The sequence below is a fragment of the Syngnathus acus genome, chromosome 12, assembly GCF_901709675.1.
Source record: "Syngnathus acus chromosome 12, fSynAcu1.2, whole genome shotgun sequence".
NCBI lineage: Eukaryota > Metazoa > Chordata > Actinopteri > Syngnathiformes > Syngnathidae > Syngnathus > Syngnathus acus.
The window spans coordinates 10,552,151-10,571,016 of NC_051097.1; the positions used below are offsets into that span (position 1 = coordinate 10,552,151).

At 50.2% G+C, this 18,866-nt stretch overlaps 1 protein-coding gene across 5 annotated transcripts; it reads right to left on the reverse strand.

Moving 5' to 3' along the window:
* Positions 1 to 628: 628 nt before the first annotated feature.
* LOC119131326 (tenascin-like) lies at positions 629 to 18,304 on the reverse strand. 5 transcript variants are annotated; one of them, XM_037265663.1, is made up of 27 exons: positions 18,010 to 18,304; positions 13,289 to 13,435; positions 10,516 to 12,129; positions 9,923 to 10,186; positions 9,666 to 9,781; positions 9,319 to 9,472; positions 8,761 to 9,030; positions 8,503 to 8,688; positions 8,350 to 8,439; positions 8,027 to 8,290; positions 7,385 to 7,819; positions 6,481 to 6,753; positions 5,944 to 6,216; positions 5,604 to 5,876; positions 5,166 to 5,477; positions 4,016 to 4,288; positions 3,363 to 3,485; positions 3,157 to 3,300; positions 2,965 to 3,084; positions 2,759 to 2,896; positions 2,565 to 2,695; positions 2,370 to 2,502; positions 2,123 to 2,274; positions 1,938 to 2,034; positions 1,700 to 1,861; positions 1,475 to 1,638; positions 629 to 1,385 (listed from the first exon to the last, which is right to left on the reverse strand). In XM_037265663.1, exons 3-27 carry the CDS (start codon positions 12,101 to 12,103, stop codon positions 1,275 to 1,277), a joined length of 6,246 nt encoding a protein of 2,081 aa, XP_037121558.1. In that variant the 5' UTR covers positions 12,104 to 12,129; positions 13,289 to 13,435; positions 18,010 to 18,304; the 3' UTR covers positions 629 to 1,274. The 5 variants fall into 5 exon arrangements, with proteins under 5 accessions (XP_037121558.1, XP_037121557.1, XP_037121559.1 ...); XM_037265662.1 differs by lacking the exon at positions 18,010 to 18,304 and having other exon boundaries at positions 13,289 to 13,505; XM_037265664.1 differs by lacking the exons at positions 5,166 to 5,477; positions 5,604 to 5,876; positions 5,944 to 6,216; positions 6,481 to 6,753; positions 18,010 to 18,304 and having other exon boundaries at positions 13,289 to 13,500.
* Positions 18,305 to 18,866: the final 562 nt, after the last annotated feature.

Here is an 18,866-nt window from a genome sequence, read left to right on the forward strand (position 1 = left end):
GGGAAAGTCCGGATTCGTTCCCTCACTGATCCCTTCTCGCGATGAACTGGAAATGCAACTCACTCACTCACTCACTCACTCACTCACTCACTCACTCACTCACTCACTCACTCACTCACTCACTCACTCACTCACTCACTCACTCACTCACTCACTCACTCACTCAGTTTTCTTCATTTAGTTTTACGGCGAGGTGGCACCAACTTCAATGCGCATTACCGACACCAACTGGTTGAAGTCATGAACTGGAAAAAAAACCCCGAATCACTTTAGAAAGTTATTCGTTCACTGAAAAGATTCGTTCTTTTTATCGTTCACTCACGAGCAAACACTACATATGACTTTAACTATCTCTCTGATAGGCGCGCCGCCACACCGGTAGTACCAAAAAAACAAAACAAAAAAAAAAACAGAGACGCAGGCCAACAGGCCGGCGCTTCGGGAATTCTCCCAGTTCTCCCTATGGTCAGTCCGGGCGTGCATGTCTAAATAAACATCTCTACAACCCCACCAAATGTACAGTATTTTTGCTCTTCTGTTAATGCAGTAAATACTGATTCTAAAGATTCAGTTCACTTAAAAGAACTGGAATGCACAGGCTACGTCTGTCCATCATCTTCTTCGCCAGCAATCACTCAAATGTGCTTTATGTACGCCGTGCCATCTCGCTTACGACACTATGATCCATAAAGAGAAAACAGAAAGTACATTAAGTGTTCATAAATTGTCAACAAAAGGTATACATGAGCTCTGGGTCCCACCCCATACAAAGAGTCCAGTGGACGCTAACCCTAACCCCAAACCTTATCCTTAATCCAAAAGATCAGCTCACACTGCACCAAAGTTTCCACAAAAATCTCAAAAACAGATTTTAGGTAATCAAATGTCTGTTCATTCATTTATTTATTTATTTATTTATTTGTGTGTAACATAACCAGTATACTTTATCGGCGACGTAGTTAAAGTAATGGTAGAAACTGGTGAACACTGCCACCTAGTGGCTATCAATGGAAATGACATGCACTTTTCTTTGACATTCTACAGTGCCTCCTACTCAGTAAATAAAGCTCAATTTAACGATCACTAATGCAGAGTTCAGGTTCAAATTTAACATTACAGGCCAATGATGATCATGTGGATAATGTACCAAATAGATGGCGAACAAATATATGGTGAACAAATAAGCCCTTTGTCCCTGGAGGGATGGGCCCGAGCGTCGAACTGAATGTGGATGTGTGTGTTTTAGGCAAGGAGCTGAGTCCTCACGTGCGACTCTACGATCTTTTCCTCCTGCTCTCAGGATTCCCAAAGTTGGCCGGTCGGAGTTTCATCTCGGCAAACTCGATGGAGGTTTCGTGGCCCTTCCAGTGGAACCAGTTGACGCCCTGTGGACCGCAACCATCACAACAAAATCATTAGTCAACTTAAGGAGCTTGCGTGCTCACCGCTCGTACGTCTCTGCGAGTTGACGCACCTTACTGTGACTTTTGTCTCCATATTTTCCCATCAGGTTGACACGATGGCAGTTTTTGTACCAGAAGGCTCCCTTGTAGGACAAAGCGCAGTTGGTGACGGCGATGTCATTATCGTTGTCGAAAGTGGAGAAAGGACGGCCCTGGTGGTACGTCATGGAGTCACCTGATGAGGGAAGACACTTGTAAGCTTCTTATATTGATGAAAAGAAAAAAAAAAAGCTTACCTGCTGTCCCACTGTAGGCGCCGATGTAAAGCTTATAGCGCGTTCTGGGCTCGGCAATGGAGAACTTGTCATATTGAGCGTAGGCTATGTCTCCGGCGTCCCTCAGGTCCACGCGCAGCACATACTGGCCAGCGGCGGTGATCTTGTGAAGGTTGCCCAGACCTGCAACGGTCGAGCTGATCTGGCAACACCATCGAGCAGTAACACCCTCAACAAGTCGGAGGGAGAAGAAACGTACCCAGCCAGAACTCGTCGTTCATGTTCCCAAAACCAGCGGTATAGTTCTTCCAGTTCCTGAAGAACTCGAGCCTTCCATTTTGCCGTCTCAAGAAGACCTGTGGAAGTGAGCAACATGGTTTGGTTCCTTGTCAGAGAAGAGAAATGAATGCAAAAATTCACTGGCATTGCTGCTCAAATGCTCACCAGCCATCCGCCGCCATCCGTCTCCATGTCGCAATAGACCTGGATGAGCTGGCTCTCGACGCCGGCCACGTAGATGGCATACACGCCAGATGTGTTTTCCCCATTCTGGAAGAGCTCAGCGCAGTCTCTGGGGTAATTATGCAGATGGCCCACTGGAAACAAGCAAAAAATAAAAATCAAACAGTTTGAAACAGTTTTCCACCAGAATGCAGCACTGACAGGACTTTGGGATCGTGATGGCGAAGACCTGTGCTAAAGACTGTGGTCCCGTGTTGGCTCCGCCCAGCTGTGGCGATGGCTTGCAGGTGTACCGTGTACTCTGTGGACCTGGCCAGCTGGGCCATGTTGTACGAAGAGGCGGTGGAACTCAGCATGACTTCCTACAAAATCATTTGCGACAAATTATTACCGGTAAGTGTGTCAAAGGCCACTTGCGGCATACCCGGGTGGTGCCATCTGCTGCGGAGAAGGTGAGCGAGTAACCGCTAATGGCCGTTTGCGGGGGTCTCCATGTCAGAGTGGCGCAGTCCGTTTGAATGTTGACGGCCACCAGATCTCGAGGGGGGTCCACCTCTGGGAACAAATCTGGGTTAGCAAAGTTGCAACAAGATTGATTTGATTTCCATCCGAGCCTACTGGTGGTGAATTGTGTCAGCACAGACGCGCTCATCTGCGCCTCCCTGGTGGCGAAGAGTTCCACTGAGTAGAGAGTGCCTGGAAGCAGCGAGCCTATCTGCAACTCGGTTCCAGAAACACGCTCCACGATCGGGGCCGCTGATGGGGGGGGGGGGGCACAAATCAACACGGAGACATTTTCAAGTCAAGCAGCACAACAGACAAACCTGACTCGGAATTGTACGTTATCACGTATCCGTCCACCGCAGCCACGGGGGGTTCCCATCGCAACCGGGCCGAGCTGTCTGTGATGTTAAGCGCCGTCAGACTTTGAGGTCGGTCCAAAGCTGTCGGGGTAATCCATAGCAACGGTCTCATTGGAAGATCTTCTCAGGGGCCCGAGGGCTGCGTAGACTAACCAGTGGTTATGACGTCGCCGCTCGGCTCGCTCTCCTCCAGGCCCTTCACCGCGTTGATGGTCACCTGGTACATCCTGCCGGGACTCATGTTGGGCAGCAGAGCCTGCAGCACCCCGCCGTCCACAGTTACGCTCATCGGGTTTCCTGCGGACAAGAAAGGATTAGGACTCGAGTCCTCATCCCTGTCCGAGACTCACGAGCCTCACCTCCTTCAAATGGCGCGTAGGTGATATGATAATTGTCGACTGCGGACTGAGGCGTGGACCAGTGGACCACGGCTGACGAGTCGGTCACGTCGGAGAAACGAAGGCCCTTTGGAGTAGTCAGGCCTGGTGGAGGGAAAAGGAGTTATAAGCACTTGAGAAAAAGTCCAAGGACTCAAAGTGGTCCGGGCTCAGCAAGCCTCCACCAAAGAAAACCAATTGGTAACTTGATCCAGAGGTTAGCGGAAAACCAAAGGATGAGACCAGAGGATTCCGAAAGATTAGTAGACGAGCAGTGGATCTGGTTTGGAAGGGTTCCAGAGTTTAGTACAAACCATCCAGTTCTGAGAGGTCCCAAAAAGTTCAAATAAGGCATTGGAACAAGTTTCGAAGAGGTTAGTTATAAGAATGAGGTTCCAGAGGCTGATGTAAAACCATTGGATCCAGTTCTAAGCAGAGGTTAGTAGAGAAAAAAACAGATCAAGTTCTGAGGTCTTCAAGGAGTTAGTTTGAATCATTTTTGAGAGGTTCCAGAGGTAACAGATCCAGTTCTGGGAGGTCTGAGAGTTTAGTATGCAAAACGCAGATCCAGGTTCAAGGGGTTAGTGTGGAGCAGCAGATCTAGTTTTGAGAGGTGTGTATTTCGGGTCGGGTACCTGTCTGAGCAACCCCAATGATCGGTTGGGAGCGGTGGTCCAAAGAAAGGCCGTAAAGTTCAATTTCGTACTCTGTGCCTGCCATGAGTCCAGTGATTAGCCTGGTCCGCTCAGCACCGTGGACAATGTGCTCCTGAGGACGGGCCAATCTTTTGCTGTCCCGTAGTTTGATGACAAATCTGTCAAAGAGGTCTTCGTCCGCCGCCCACGACACGCGGAAACTGTCGGCCGTGATGTCGGAGACAAAGAGGTGCTCCACCTCGGGTTCTGCCTCTGGGCCGGAAAGGAAAGTTTGTTGGTTGGTTCATCCACTGGGGATCTTCAGACAGACACATTAGAAGGTTCCTCGGAGGTCACCGATCGGGATGCAAGTGCAAGTTAGTCCGAGCGGAAGTAAGGAAAAATGGAAGAGCCAAAAAAGCTTGTCGGAGAGTTTCAATTGAGTCATTTTCAGACGGGAGGAACCCAGTTTGGTGCCATGCGTCCTCCCTCCCTCCCGCCAGACACGCTTGCAGCACATTCAAAGACAATGAAAGAGATTGACGCAAACGTCATGCTCAATGTTTTCCTTCCTCTGACAGTTTGGCTCCTTTTATTCGATTTCAGAGGTTCAATATTTTTTGTTACATCCAATTGTAGCTCAGGTTCAATGATAGCCCCGGGTTAGTAGAATGGAACAAGCTCCAGCTCCCATCGTACGCTGATGCCGAGAATAGAAGCACAAGTGTCCCTTTCAAACCATCGGAAGGAAAACACGCTGTCAAATACGCACGCAAACCAACCAGCTGGCCCGCATTTGATTTGGGGGGAAAGGAAAAAAAAAAAAAAAAAAAAAAAGGGACAGGAGCGCCACAATGCCTGCTCCTGCCAAGACCGCGTCATAGACGCTTGAAAGCAAATGACAAGCGGAAACCAGTCTTCGTCATAAATCAGGTCGGGCGGCAATACGAAGAAGCCTCAGCAGCAAAACATGGCAACATGGCAGGGCCCAGTGACCGGCGTCTTCCATGACTTCAAAACAAATAAATCAACGGAGGCGTTGCCGTGTGGCGAGCTTGAAACAAAGAAACAAAAACTGAGCAAGCAACGACTCAGAGGTCACAGAACTTGAACTGGAAGTCAAGGTAGTTGCTTTCCCTGCGGTTGGTACCTGTGAGGGCAAGCGCGGTGAGGGGCCGAGAGAGGAGCCCCGCCTTTGACACGCCCGTCAGCCTGACCTCATAGCCTATCCCGGTGATGAGCCCCCCGACGTCCAGGTGGCTCTGGCTTCCCGGAACCTTGAACTCCTGAGGCTCCAGAAGCCATCCCGAGTCAGTCACCACTAGGTTAAAGTGGCTGAAAGCCCCGGAGGAGGACCACGCCGAGTCTTCCCGCGGCTGCCGCTGCTTCACGCTCCACGACGCACGGAAGCCGAAGGGGGTGACGTTGGAAATGGTCAGGTTTTCCACTTTGGGTAAAGGTGCTGGAGGGAGGTGCGAGGAGGTTGTTTTTGTCACTTAAGTTGTCTTGGGAAAGGCCTGTTCTGGTTCTCTCTGATTTTGTGGATTTTGGTTTCATGCAGTGAGCAAGGCGTGAAGCCGGAGGGTACCTGTGACGGCGTGGACAAGCGTGGAGGGCGTGCGGCGGCCGTGGGAAAAGCCGTAAACTTCCACGTTATAGCTCGTGGCGTCCATCAGGTCAGAGACGGTAAGGTTTGTGGCGGTGCCGGGCAAACTGAACTCTCGCGCCTCAGACTGTTGCTCGGCGTCACCGACACGGACAACAAAGCCGTCAAAGTGGCCGGACGCGATAGTCCAGCTCACGCTGAGGTTATGCGGACCGCTAGACAGCGCGCTCACCGGGCCCAACACGGGGGCATCCTCTGAACACAAAGAAGAAGATGGCGGTTGAGGGGCGGCTCGGTGGTGGTGGTGGTGGGAGGGGCCTACCTGTCGTGGCCTCAGCGAATAGGGGCGGCGTGTTGCTGCCGCCGGTGCTGGCGTACAGCTTTATATTGTAGTGTGTACGGGCTTTAAGGCCGGCCATGAGCGTGGAGCGCGCGTGGCCCGGCAGAACCTGACCCATGGCCTGCGAGGGCAAAGCAGACTCTCTGACTTCTACGACAAAGTTATCAAACGTCTTGGCAGCCGCCCGCCACGTCAGAGACACTCGGTCCGAGGTAACGTTAGCGACAACTAGCTGGGACAAATCTGGCTCTTCCGCTACGAGAGGGGAGAAAGAGATATACAGGAGATGCTTGTTAAACTAAAGCTTTTTTTTTTTTTTTTTTTACATCACTGTGATGTCGTCCCCGCAAGGCCGTCAAAGGACTTTCTCACGCGACCCAAAAACTGCTGATGTCAGCAATACGATGCAAGCCCAGAAGTCAGGAAGACGATTGATTTGAAGCGTACGAGATCCTTCGCAGGGACGACAGCACCATTTTTTTCTTCGAAAATCTCACTGGCGATTATTTTAAAAAATACCTGTGGTCGCAACGACACTGACAGCGCTCGTTCGGGCTCCTTTGTACGTCCCGTAGAGGAAGGTTACATAGTCCGAGGCGGGCCGCAGCCCCGACACCTGATGTGCCGTTGCGAAGCGGGACAGGTTGTACTCCCTCGGCTTCATCAGCCAATCGGAGTCAATAATCTCCAGGACAAACCCGTCCAAGGGGCCCTCGGTGTGGTTCCAGACCACCGAGAAGCTCTCGGACGTCACGTTGGACACGTTAATTTCACCGAGCGACGGCTGAGACGCTGAAGGGAGAAAGCGTCGTTAGATCAAAATTTGATCCAGCTCTGTGTTGACTTTGGTTAGTTTTGGATTTCTGTTCTTTGTCACGTTGCAATGGTCTCCGTTTCCAAGGGGGTGCGGCTTAGCAAAAGGAGACTGAACCAATCATGCTCTCGAGTTGTTCAAACGATTGCGACAAGATGCTTTTGAGAAACGAGATCGATTTGCTTTGGCAGTCCTCGCAGCGTATCGATGCAGGGGGCGGGGCTGAGCGTCATGCACTTTGATAGAAGAATGGGACGCTTTGGGCTTTCTCTCTGCGGTTGTGGTTAGGCAGACGCGTGATTCAATGAGGTTAGGGCCATGTATGCGCGGCATGCGCCACAACAAAAGACAAAGTTGGAAGGAAAATCAGTCAAAGCTGTTTGAGCAGCTCAGCAAATAGTTAGACTTCACAAAACGTTAGCGAGACTCAGCTTTGAGCTGACATTTCTGAAAGGCAAGCATATCTTCCCTTTTCTTGAGGGGCATGCTCGCGATGATCGCCATGCACTGACGCTCATTCCAAGCTTCATGAATGTTGATGACATCATTGAGCAATTTGTTAGGGGAATAAAAAGCTAGCGTGGCAAGGCACGGGAATGGACCTGGTACCTGTGGTGGCTTGACCGTACACGGGCTCCAGAAAGGTGTCCCGGTAGAGGGGGTACAGGACCACCATGTAGGTGGTGTTGGTGTTCAGGCCCCACAGGCCCAGGCTGAGCGCGCCGCCCGACACGCTCAGGTTCTGGCTCTGCGCCATATCGTCCAAGTTTGTTACCTCCACCACAAAGCTGTCGAAGTCGCCGCCCGAGGGGCTCCAGGAGGCCGTGAAGCCGTCCCAGGTTATGTCGGAGAAGGTGAGGTTGGCCACGGAGGGCCTCGCTGAGGGCCTCGCTGAGGGCCTCGCTGAGGGCCTCGCTGAGGGCCCCGCTGAGGGCCCCGCTGAGGGCCCCGCTGAGGGCCCCGCTGAGGGGCCCGCTGAGGGGCCCGCTGAGGGGCCCGCTGAGGGGCCCGCTGAGGGGCTCGCTGAGGGCCTGGCTGCCTCTGCTGGCCAACAAAACCACAATCACTGCAATTTTTGCACGCTTGAGTTGACTTCTTGGGAGCCTCGACCAGGGATGAACAATCCATTCAGTGACCTCCATTCAAGTTTTACGAATTCAAATCATGGCTAGAAATGTTTCTTCCCCCAAGTTCAAAGGGCTCCAAGAGTACCTGTGAGGAAATCAATGGGTTACGGTGCCCCCCCGGTACCTGTGGATGCCACCAGAGTGACCGGCGAGCTCATCCTGTGGCCTCGTTCGGCCGTCAAGGTGACGGTGTAACTCGTTGCTGGCGTTAGGTCGGGCAAGACGAAGGTCGTCTCCGAGGCGGGGATCTCCGCCTCCTCCACTTGTCCGTCTCTGGAGACGTACACCAGCCGGTATCGGGACACCTTGGCGTGCGGCTTCTCCCATCTGATGCGGATGGACGTCTCCGTAGACTCGGCTTGCTCCAGACCTTGGGGAGGGTCCAGATCTGAAAGGAAACCATCAGTCATGAATCTGATTTTTCGTCAGGATCATGATGTCACTCACCCGTCGCTGCGTTTATGGTGGTTGGGAGGCTTTCCCGCTCATTCTTCACGCTGGTCACGCCGATCCCGTACTCGGTCCCTGGCTTTAGCCCTGGGCAGCCACCAGAGGTGAAAAAAATAAATAAAAAAGTGTTGTCCTCCCCTCTACACTTACCCGTGATTGTGGCCGTGGTGCTTTGTCCCGGTCCTCGCGGGAACACTTCCTCGCCGTGGGCAGCGCCAGACAGCGGGCTGTATTTCACACGATAGTTGTCCACGTCGGCCTGATTGTTGCGCCACGTCAGGGTGATGCTGTTTTCTGTCTGCAGCACGGCCAGCAACTCCCGGGGGGCGTCCAGAGCTTCACGCCATACCACACCCTCACGTTAGTCATCCGAGTAGCACGGAAGCAAAGCTTCGGGATGGAGCCCACCTGTGGTAAAGGTGACGGTGGCCGGCTCACTGCTGACATTTTTGCTGCGGGCCACCAGTGACACCGTGTACTCGGTGTCGGGCTTCAGGCCTTCCAGGCTGTGCTGCTTGTCCGGCAGGAAGATCTCCACTTCGGCGCCCTCGGAGGAGGCTCGGCTGGGCTTGTAAAGCAGCGTCACCCGGTCCGTCGGCGCCGCGGGCTCAGACCAGCCGATCAGCGCCGAGGAATCGCTCACGTCCAACACTTGGAGCCGCTGCGGGGCGTCAATGTCTGCAGACGGGAAGAGTCGCGTCATTAGAGACCGTCGGGTGAGGTCAACACTTTGAAGGGGTGAGTCAAGACTTTAAAGAGCCAAGGCAAACACTTTGTTCAAAGTTGACAAAATGGAATCCAAAAGACACAGTTAATAGTTCCAGACAAAAGTCTGACGACAGACTTGAGCTCAGGCGTGACCTTGAAGTTATTTCGGAATGCTCCGGGGAATATTCAGGAAGTTCAAATGTCACGGAGCTAATTCCCCAAATTACAAAAAAAAAAAAAAAGTAAAAAATAACTCACTGGTTGTGACTCGTTGGATCGTCGGTGGACCCCTGGTGTTGTTCTTTATAACGCTGATGGACACCTCGTAGTCCTGACCCGGGCCCAGGCCAGACTGGAGGAAGCGGTTTTGAGATGAGGGAACTGTGCTCACCACCTTTCCATTTTCTTCTTTCTTAAAAAAGAAAGAACACCCAAAAACATGCAAAAATCAGACAAGTGAATGCGAAATCATTTTCCATATGTTAAAAGAAACGCTGGCGACTAAATCAAAGGCATATTGTGCTGAGCAAAGATTTCCATGAAAAGGGCACGCTTTAGCACCTCGCACTCATAAAATCCCGGGAAAGCTTTCAAAGGAAACCCACCATGTTGCGGAAGTGGATCTCCCAGCCATCGTAGGGAAAGTTGAGCTGCTCCCACACCAGCTCGACGGAGGTCTCGTTCACAGACTTGAATCTCAAAGCTTTTGGTTTCGGAAGAGCTGCGAAGATTCAAACCAAAACCATCGGAAAAACATTTGGGAATTTTCCTAAATGAGCTGAACAGGCTAAATTTAGAATAGGTTGAATTGATGGGAACTGGTCTTTTTTTTTTTTTTTTCCACATAATAGCTTTTGGGTACCTGTGGCCACGCTGGCGCTAACCGGCACACTCCTCTCGTTGCTCAGAATGGCGTAGACCTTGATGCTGTACTCCAAACCCGGCTCCAGCTCGTTGAGCGTGGCCGTGCTTTTGTCTCCGGGCACGGTCAAGTCCAAAAGGAGCCCGCCGGGTTGGGTGGGCACATACGTGACCAGGTATTGGGTCACCAGCATGTCGTTGATCCAGGATAAGTCCACCGTCTCCGTGGTGATTTCACCCACGGTGAGATTCTTAGGACGAGACACTGGGAGGAAGAAAAAAAAAAAAAAAAGGTTCTCATGGTCCAGTGCGCACAAGCTAATGCAAGCTCCAGAGAAACATCTGGAAGTAGTGAAAGAGATGCCGAAGACAAAAAAAAAAAAAAAGTGCTCACAAGAATATATTTGGGGGGAGCGATTTTAAAAAGACTTCCAACCATATATTAGGCAAGACAATTTAAAGCAGTGGTTATGAAAGTGGCTTCAAGGAGCCGTAAAGTGATTTGCAATAAATTACAGAATGTGGAGTTATTTAAAAGTGCCTACCTACATATGGGAATGTGACAATAAAAGGAAGACACGAAACCTTGGTTACCTTCAGAGCAGTCTTCTCCGATGTAGCCTTCGTCGCAGATGCACTGACCCTGGACACAGAGTCCTCTGTTGTGGCAGCCGTTGAGGCAGCTCCTCTCTGCACAGCTTACCCCTTCGTACCCGCTTTCACACTGGCACTTTCCCTTGACGCAGCGCCCCCTGCCGTTGCACTTCTCCGGACAGGTGAGCCGGGAGCAGTCGCGGCCCGAGTAGCCGTCTTGACAGACGCACACGCCGTCGCGGCAGTGGCCTCGAGCCAGGCAGTCGTTGGGGCAAGCCTTACGACCGCAGTCGTCGCCGGCAAAGCCTTCATTGCACACGCACTGTCCGTCCAGGCAGCGCCCGCGATTGCGACAGTTGCGGGGGCAGCTCAGCAGGGCGCAGTCGTCGCCGGTGAAGCCGGCGTGGCACGCGCAGCGGCCCTCCACGCAGTCCCCGCGACCGTAGCAGTTGGCCGGGCAGGTTTTGACGCCGCAGTCCTCGCCGCCGAAGCCTTCGTCGCACACGCACTGCCCGTTGACGCAGCGCCCCCTCTGCAGGCAATCGTTGGGACAGGAAAGGTCGCCGCAGTTGTCTCCTCGGAAGCCGAGGTCGCAGGCGCAGCGCCCGTCCACGCACTGGCCTCGGCCGTTGCAGTCGTCGGGACACGCCAAGCGGGCGCAGTCGTCGCCTCGGTAGGCGTCGTCGCAGACGCACATTCCGTTGAAGCAGGCGCCTCGATTGTTGCAGTCATTCAGGCAAGCGAAGCGGGAGCAGTCGTCGCCGCCGTAACCCGCCGCGCATGCGCAACGGCCATCCGCGCAGATGCCGTTACCGTGGCAGTCGGCGGGACAGCTGAGCTGTCCGCAGTCCTCGCCGGTAAATCCGGGCTCGCAGCGGCAGCTTCCATTGACGCACAGCCCGTGACCCAGGCAATCGTTGAGGCAGAGCAGCTCGGAGCAGTCGGAACCGGTCCAGGGCTCGTCGCAGACACACTTGCCGTCCTCACAATGGCCGTGGTCTTCGCAGTTTTCAGGGCACTCCATGTCGGTGCAGTTGCTGCCCTTCCAGCCGGGCTCGCACGTGCATCGGCACGTCTCGGCGCTGTAGTTTCCGTGGCCACCGCACAGCGGACCGCTCCTCGCGTTCCTCGCTGCCTGGGCTTCGCAGCAGACGCTCGCGCCGCCCCCGCACTGGCTCCTCAACGCCGACACTTCGCCCTCCAGCATCTCGATGCGGCTCAGCAGGTCTCGGACTCGCGGCAGGTCGGCGGCGCAGCCGCAGGCCCGGCGAGGTATGTTGATGCGGTGGGTGAAGACGATCTGGCTCTCACCGTCGGCGGGAAGGTAGCGGCCGGAGGTGACGGCCGTTTCCGTAGGCGCTGTGCTCTCCGTGGCGTCCAGGTCGACAGAGCACAGGTGGCCAGCGGGGACGTTGATGTTGTAGACATGGTTAAAGACCACCGGCTGGCGGTCCGCACCAGATGAGGTGACGTTGTTCTCCTGAGGCAAGTGGCGGCGATGCCGGAGTATTTTTGTCACAAGGCCGGCGGACGAGAAGCCGAGCAAGGCGCTCACGAGGAGGCAGAACGTGTGAACTCTTGGGACCATGATGCTTCACCTTCACGTAGATCGATCTGGAATGGAAAATCAGGCTGAATTTGAAAAAAGAAAATGGATGGTCAAGAACATTTTTCTAGCCAAATCCAGCCACAAAATAATCGTTTCTGAAAGAGCATCAAACCATTCTCCGGCGTCTCGGACTGCCGCACTGTTTGACGGAGGGCCTGTCAGCGCTCCCCTTTGTCACCCCGCTAAACGCGGCCGGTAATTTCTTCCAAACAGTCGGAGCCGAGGCGCAGGTATGCGGCCGGGGCCTCTCTGGATTTTATTGTCTTGGCCTTTCACCCCATCGCTGGCTTGAACCTCTCTGTGACTCTGTCTAACAAATTTAGTGGGATGAACCCACCCTATGACGCCGACAGTGTGGTCAAAGTCCAGTCAGGTGCTGGCTGGTGCTGAAGATTTGGACTGGCGAACGCTGAAATGGCAAATCCACGAGGCTAACGATGCATGAAAAGCAGACATGCGGCTGCTCGACTTCAGTAAGCTACAATCCAGAGATTGCCGTCGCTTCCCACACTCTGGCAGACGGACGAGAACTTTCCAGCCTGGAAAGGAGATGCCGGGAATGTTGGAGCTGCAAAGGTTGGAGCCGGCAAACGGTGCGACTCGCCCCATCCGCCATCTGCATCCGATCTCCCGTTTTTAAAAAGTGACAAAGAGCTTGTGATTGCCAATCGGCCGAATTGCATCTGGAAGTCATTTGAATGCCATTCAGTGAGGCAACGCAAGAGCTCATTAACAGATTTCTCCATTTCCTGCTAAATGTAGTCAAATAGTAATAAATTCTGTTCATGCGCAGGTTCTGGACCATAACAAAACTGTTTCATTGGCTAAAATGCACTCGGTAGAACATTGTATTCCAAAGCATGGACGCACGTTTACCCAAAGCAGATTTACCTTTATTTTGATTTTTAAACAAATGTATTCATTATAATTAGTTTGAAAGTTTCATAGAGCGTTGAGAGAAATATCATAATCATATTTGTATAAAGAATTGCTGCACTGCAAATTAAATGGTGTTCTTTAAAGCAAAAAAACATGCATTGCTCTATGGAAAATCAAGTTGTAAAATGATATTTAACATTTTTATTCATTCAATTTTGAAAAATTCAATTCATTTCAAAACACACATTTCAAGATTAGGTGTTCATGAAATGGTTGCTGTCCTACCATGCAGCCTTTTTGTCCCTGGCGGTAAAGTCTCCCTCACACGTGGACGGACGACGACGACAGCATGATGGTCCCTCCGCGGCAAGGTGTCGGCTCCTCGCTGTTGCCGCTCGGCTGCTTTGCCACTGAGAGCGGGATGCAGAAATACTAGAGAGAGGCGAGAGAGTGGGAGTGAGTGTCTTTCAAAAGTGAGGTCAGAGAGCCGCTGCCTCCACACTTCAAGCGTCCCCCACCCCCCTCCCCTCCCCACTGAAGCTGGGATGTGTTCAGAACATCATACAGTACATCCTCGATGCACTTTCGATGCTTTGCCGATTATTCTTTGTCTTGTTACAGACTATGGTAAATAAATGATTCGTGGCTCCACACTCCAAGCTTTAATAGCGCCATTCGCTGGTCTCCTCGCTTAGCGACTACACCGCAGCGTTCCTGGGAATCGTGAGAGAGCGAGGAGCGCTTGCGGTCGAGAGGGGGAAAACACAAGAATGGCAGGAGAGTGATGTCAGATTTCGCTTGTTCCGCATCTGACACATTAATTAACTCCACACCCAGGATCTTCACTAAGCGGCTCGCCATGTCCTGTCCATGCCAGATGAGGCGTGGTGGGCAAAGTATGGCTGGTGGGCCGTAGACTGCCTTTTGCTACTGTCAAAAATGTCTAAACACACACTGCTCACTTGGTTGAAGATAATTTGTTGAAATTTGTTCAGGCCAAAAGACTTACTGTACGAGGTTCCACAAGGGACCCTCCGATTGAGCTGATTCCAGACCACCAGCTGCCGCCATGTTGTTCAACTTAATGCGATTAGCACCAACAATTAGCATCAATGTTTTTAATGCATCTGCTTTGCATTTGCACAGAAGACACCCCTCTGGGAAAATCCTCATTTGATCACCAGACTTTTAAATCGGTAGGAAAGAGCAGATTAAGTGGATTTGTCACTTTTCATTGCAGGAGGGCCAACAAACGCAAAGCAAACAACATGTCTGGATTTGATTAGCTTTCACAGCAAAAAAAAGCCGCATGCGTTTGAAAAGAGAGTTGAGGCAACCTAAATTTGCTGTCACTGTACGTCACCGTTCATCAAGTCAAATGTTCTCCGCGGGCTCTGGTGACGCCAGCCCAAGCAGGCAAACGGGTCACACGCTACTTTAAAGCACCACGTAGCCTGAAGCAAGAAAAAAAAGGCCGACTTGAGAAGCACAAGTCAAAGTAAAATATGTAAAATATATAGCAAACAAAAATGCCTCCAAATATTTTAATAATCAAAACAATAAGCAAGCAAGTTTCAAAGTTGCAGTAGCCGTGGCAGCGTAACAAAGAGACAGTAAGACCTTTTGGTCTCAGTCCCCCTTGGGCCATAAAGCACAAGAGAGATGAAGCCAGAGCGGCCCCAAACGCCGCCCCACACCCCGACAGGTCAAAGGTCACCACTGTGAGGCCGTTCCAACTACTTCCAGCTGAGCAACAACGCCGGACGGTGACGAGAGATGACCTCATGCTTCGGCAAAGGCGAGTCACGGACATCAAGCTGGGCTCTTGAAACCACTGGAGCTTATATAAATAGTATTGGCAAGGCACAAGCTACAAATACTTTTGTCAGGTATCGGTACTTCTACTAGAGTGACGAAGCACAGCAGTGACACAAATAAAGTCGATGGAGCACTCATTTAGGCATTGGCTTTTCCATCTGGACTTTGTTGAAATATTTACTAAGATTCTCTTTAATTATGCAGCCGCCACAAAAAGGCCCGGAGGCCACACACACAAACACGCTCTTTGCAATTGACTCGTTTATACTGTAATTGATTGAATTGACTTTGACATCACCTATGGGGCTAAAATATTACAACTGAGAATGAGAGCGTAACAATGCTACAAGGGAAATAGTTTCAATAAATTGTTAAATTGCGTCGCATTCAATTTTTTTTTTCCCCCACATGGCTGGCAGCGAGGCGTAAACACTGAGCAGAAGCAGAGCCGCAAACATGAACTAATATGGATCTCTTTTGTGTTTAAAGATATGAGGAATAATCCGCCGCAGACACTTGAACGATGGCTCTGGGCTGCAAAGTGTTTGTTTAAGAGCTTGGCAAAGCGACCGTTCCTCAACAAGATTGAATTCTGTATAAAAATGAAATGTCGTATTGATCTTAGTGACGGGGATTTTCCAATGACAAATCATTCAACACGGTGGCCCGAGGCGCACTGGTGCCGACCCCGTGGCCCGAGAGTTTAACGGGCCTCGGAAACTGTCACTGAACCAAATGTATTTATTTATAGAGAATTACAAGATTTTTTTTTTTTTTTTTTTTTTACATTGTCGTCTCAGAATTTCACGTGTCGCGGGTTGGTCTGGAACGCATCCCCCACGATTTCCTTTCCAAGTAATAACATCCAGCTGACAAGTGTCACGGATGAATTATAACTGCAACGTTCCCCCTGATGCTCGCCTCATTCAATCCAGCTGACGTCGCCATGGGAGATGTCCGGCTGGGCCGGCCAGCGTGGCGACTACTCCGGCTGGCCCAGGTTAGTGGCGACTCAGCACTTTTCAGCCAGCAGCTGTAAAAGCCTGCGGTCTGATTTGGAAGCGGACTTGGAAAAATTTGAGCAGGAACGTCAAGTGATTGTTGTGTGGGGTCCACCGTTTGTCAAATAAAAATATTTGTGGGGGGGAAAATATCCCAAGGATGAGTGAGGACGAATGCTAATGCTAACACGGTGAGGGACGATTTATGGAGGGCAAATGTTTTTCGCAGTCAAACACGATCCGCTGGAGTTGCAGCGCAAACATAAGACTTGAAATTGATTTTCTTTTTTCCAACAGAATTTCACTTGTGTGTGTGTGTGTGTGGTGTTCTTCAACAATGCCATCATAAATTAACTCGACATGACACATTACCGTGCAACCTACAAGCAAATGTTTACTGCATGAGTTCATGGAAATCTGGAAAGCTCCGTTAGAGGCAAAGAAAAACAAAACAAAAAAAGACAAATGGGATTCAACTTAATAGTCGTCAAATGGATTTAGCCGACAACATACAAGAAGAACTTAACAGACGTATGAGAGAGAAAAAAAGAACTATCGGGGTGTTTAAAGTTAGCAGCTGCACGGACGGGACGCCTCTGCCAAGCAGCTGGGGGGATTTCGGGTGATGTCACACTAGTCGGGCTACTGGAGGCCTCGCCGCATAAACACGTCTGGTGTTAGCTTAAACAACGTACGCCTCTCCATCAGAAGGAATTATTGGCGGGAGGTGAGCGGAACGTAACCAAATGCTCTGCAAAAACAGTTGCTGGGCGCCTCCACTGAAGCATCCACTTTGTTTTCATTACTTGACTAGCCAACAATAGCAAGACACTTTTTAAGAAGGTCATGTGATTTGAAGCTGGGGGGGTTGCCTTTAGGCCTTAGCTGTAAAAACGTCATATTGTTGTAGTTAGCGCCTGCTAAATGAGTGCTTATTGGTCAGATGTCTAGTCATGGATTATGACACGCATCAAGATTGGGATTATCACAATCAGATTATCAGTCAAAGTCATACTTACGAGTGAAATCCGGCTTTGAGTGTGAATTTTAATCTCTTGAGATGAGAAAGAGCCAACCCCCAAAACGATCCAGAATGATACAAGTGCTAATCTGTCCGTGGAGGATTCGTTGATGTTAGTTGGCGTACGGACAAAGCTGATATGCGAACATCCACCCCCACTTTAACTGGGTTGAGGCTGGATTGTAAAAAAATCAATAGTGCTAATAAAGCATCAAATGAGGTCAGGACTTCCAGACAGATTAAGTTTCATTAGCCCAGTGATCATTGTTACGAGCTACGTGTTAATAAACCGCCCTTATTTGGAGTCTTTTATTAGCTCTACTGCCACAAGCCTTTATTTAGACCCATGTAATCACTATTTGTTCCACTTTTACAACCTCCGTTTATGTTACACGTTTTCATTAATTGTTTGAAACCCTCAGACGCAGTTAGCGGCTAGGTTGCTCCATCATGCACTAAAGCTCACAGTCCAGGTGGAGGATGAATCAGTGGAATTGACAAGCTGGTCACGCAAAATCCAATCCAGACTGTCTGTGAAACGTAATCAGGCACCGTTATTTGGCCTTTAGGCTTTAAATGGAATGACGGACGCCAATTTGAACGAGTGCTAATGCTACGTGGGATCCGGCGTTGAACAAAAGGCCCACTTAATGGTTTGGACATATGTTATATGGAGCACGGCGCGGGGAGGCCGACCGCCTGTATCCTGTTTTTAATTATGTATCGACAAGACCTCGGGGACTGTCCTGCTTTTATTGCAAACGGGTCAGAATGGGAAAACTTTAAACATGGTCGGGAGAATGGTAGGGTAACGCGTGATACCATATCACGTGGATTCAAAGTTACTGATAGCTGCGCATACTGAAATTTGAATAGATGCTAAGGTAATTATTAGGACCTGACTGATGGACTTAGCCTTTGATGCTTCTTGGGTGTGTAAATCTGCAAATGCAGAAAGCTATCACTAGAGTTTTCCAGTTAAATGTAACATGATGTAACCACCAAGAAATATCACGCTTTTCAACTTGCATCACCAAAAATTACATTTCCTCTGACCCATTCCTGAATTGGCTGCCTTTGAATGGAAACGTGGGTCGAATTTGATCAGAAAATATTTAATGTGGAAACATTCCTGCCAATCGGAGAATAATACAGCTGCTGTTTACCTGTAAATTGTTCTGTGTACAGTTGGACAGCACGACTGGCGAGGGCTCCTGCTGAACCATTGAGACGTTCATAGCGCCCTCTGGCGGACAAAGCTGGAAGATCACTGATACCGCACATGTTAAATCGTCTGGTCGCCATGTACATCTTGGGTACCTAGGACTTGGGATAGGAAAACAATTGTTACTTTAATTTGTATTTCCATGATGCAAAAACTGTTCAAGCATGTTTGGTGTCAGAAGAGATATAATAATAGATAGAATGACTCTGTTGTCGACATGGTCGCCAGGGATGGAGATTGAACCCACAACATGCAAGTTGAGAGATAAACACTCTACCAGAGGTACACCGCTCATACATCGAAGTCATACAAAACATAATCGTGTTATTGCGATTATTTCGAAACGGCGAGGAAAATGGTGAAGAAAATCTAACATTAGATGCGATTTTTTTTAGGGTTGGGCAGAAAATGTAACAGTAAGGTCATAACGTCTTTTTGACAAGCCCTTTAAATTTGACAGCGAAGTGAAATAGGTAAAACTTCCTTTCTTCCTGTGAACAATTGAACAAAAATTAAACGATATTTACTCACATTCCTTGGAGTAAATGCGGTAATTTTGGCTACTCTTACGTCAGAAGTCGTTTTATTTCGGTGTGAAGTTGTCGTAGCTTTAAATGGCGACCTTTTAGATAAAACGAGGCTAGCAGTTGATTATATGAGCAAATTTTAACGCCTAACCGTTGTAATTTATTCCGTTTCAAAGATTCAAATATGCTAAACGCGACAATTTCATCACTCATACCGCATGCTAACTCACCTGCCATTTGATTGTGGTAACCGGTGACTTTAGTCATTAGC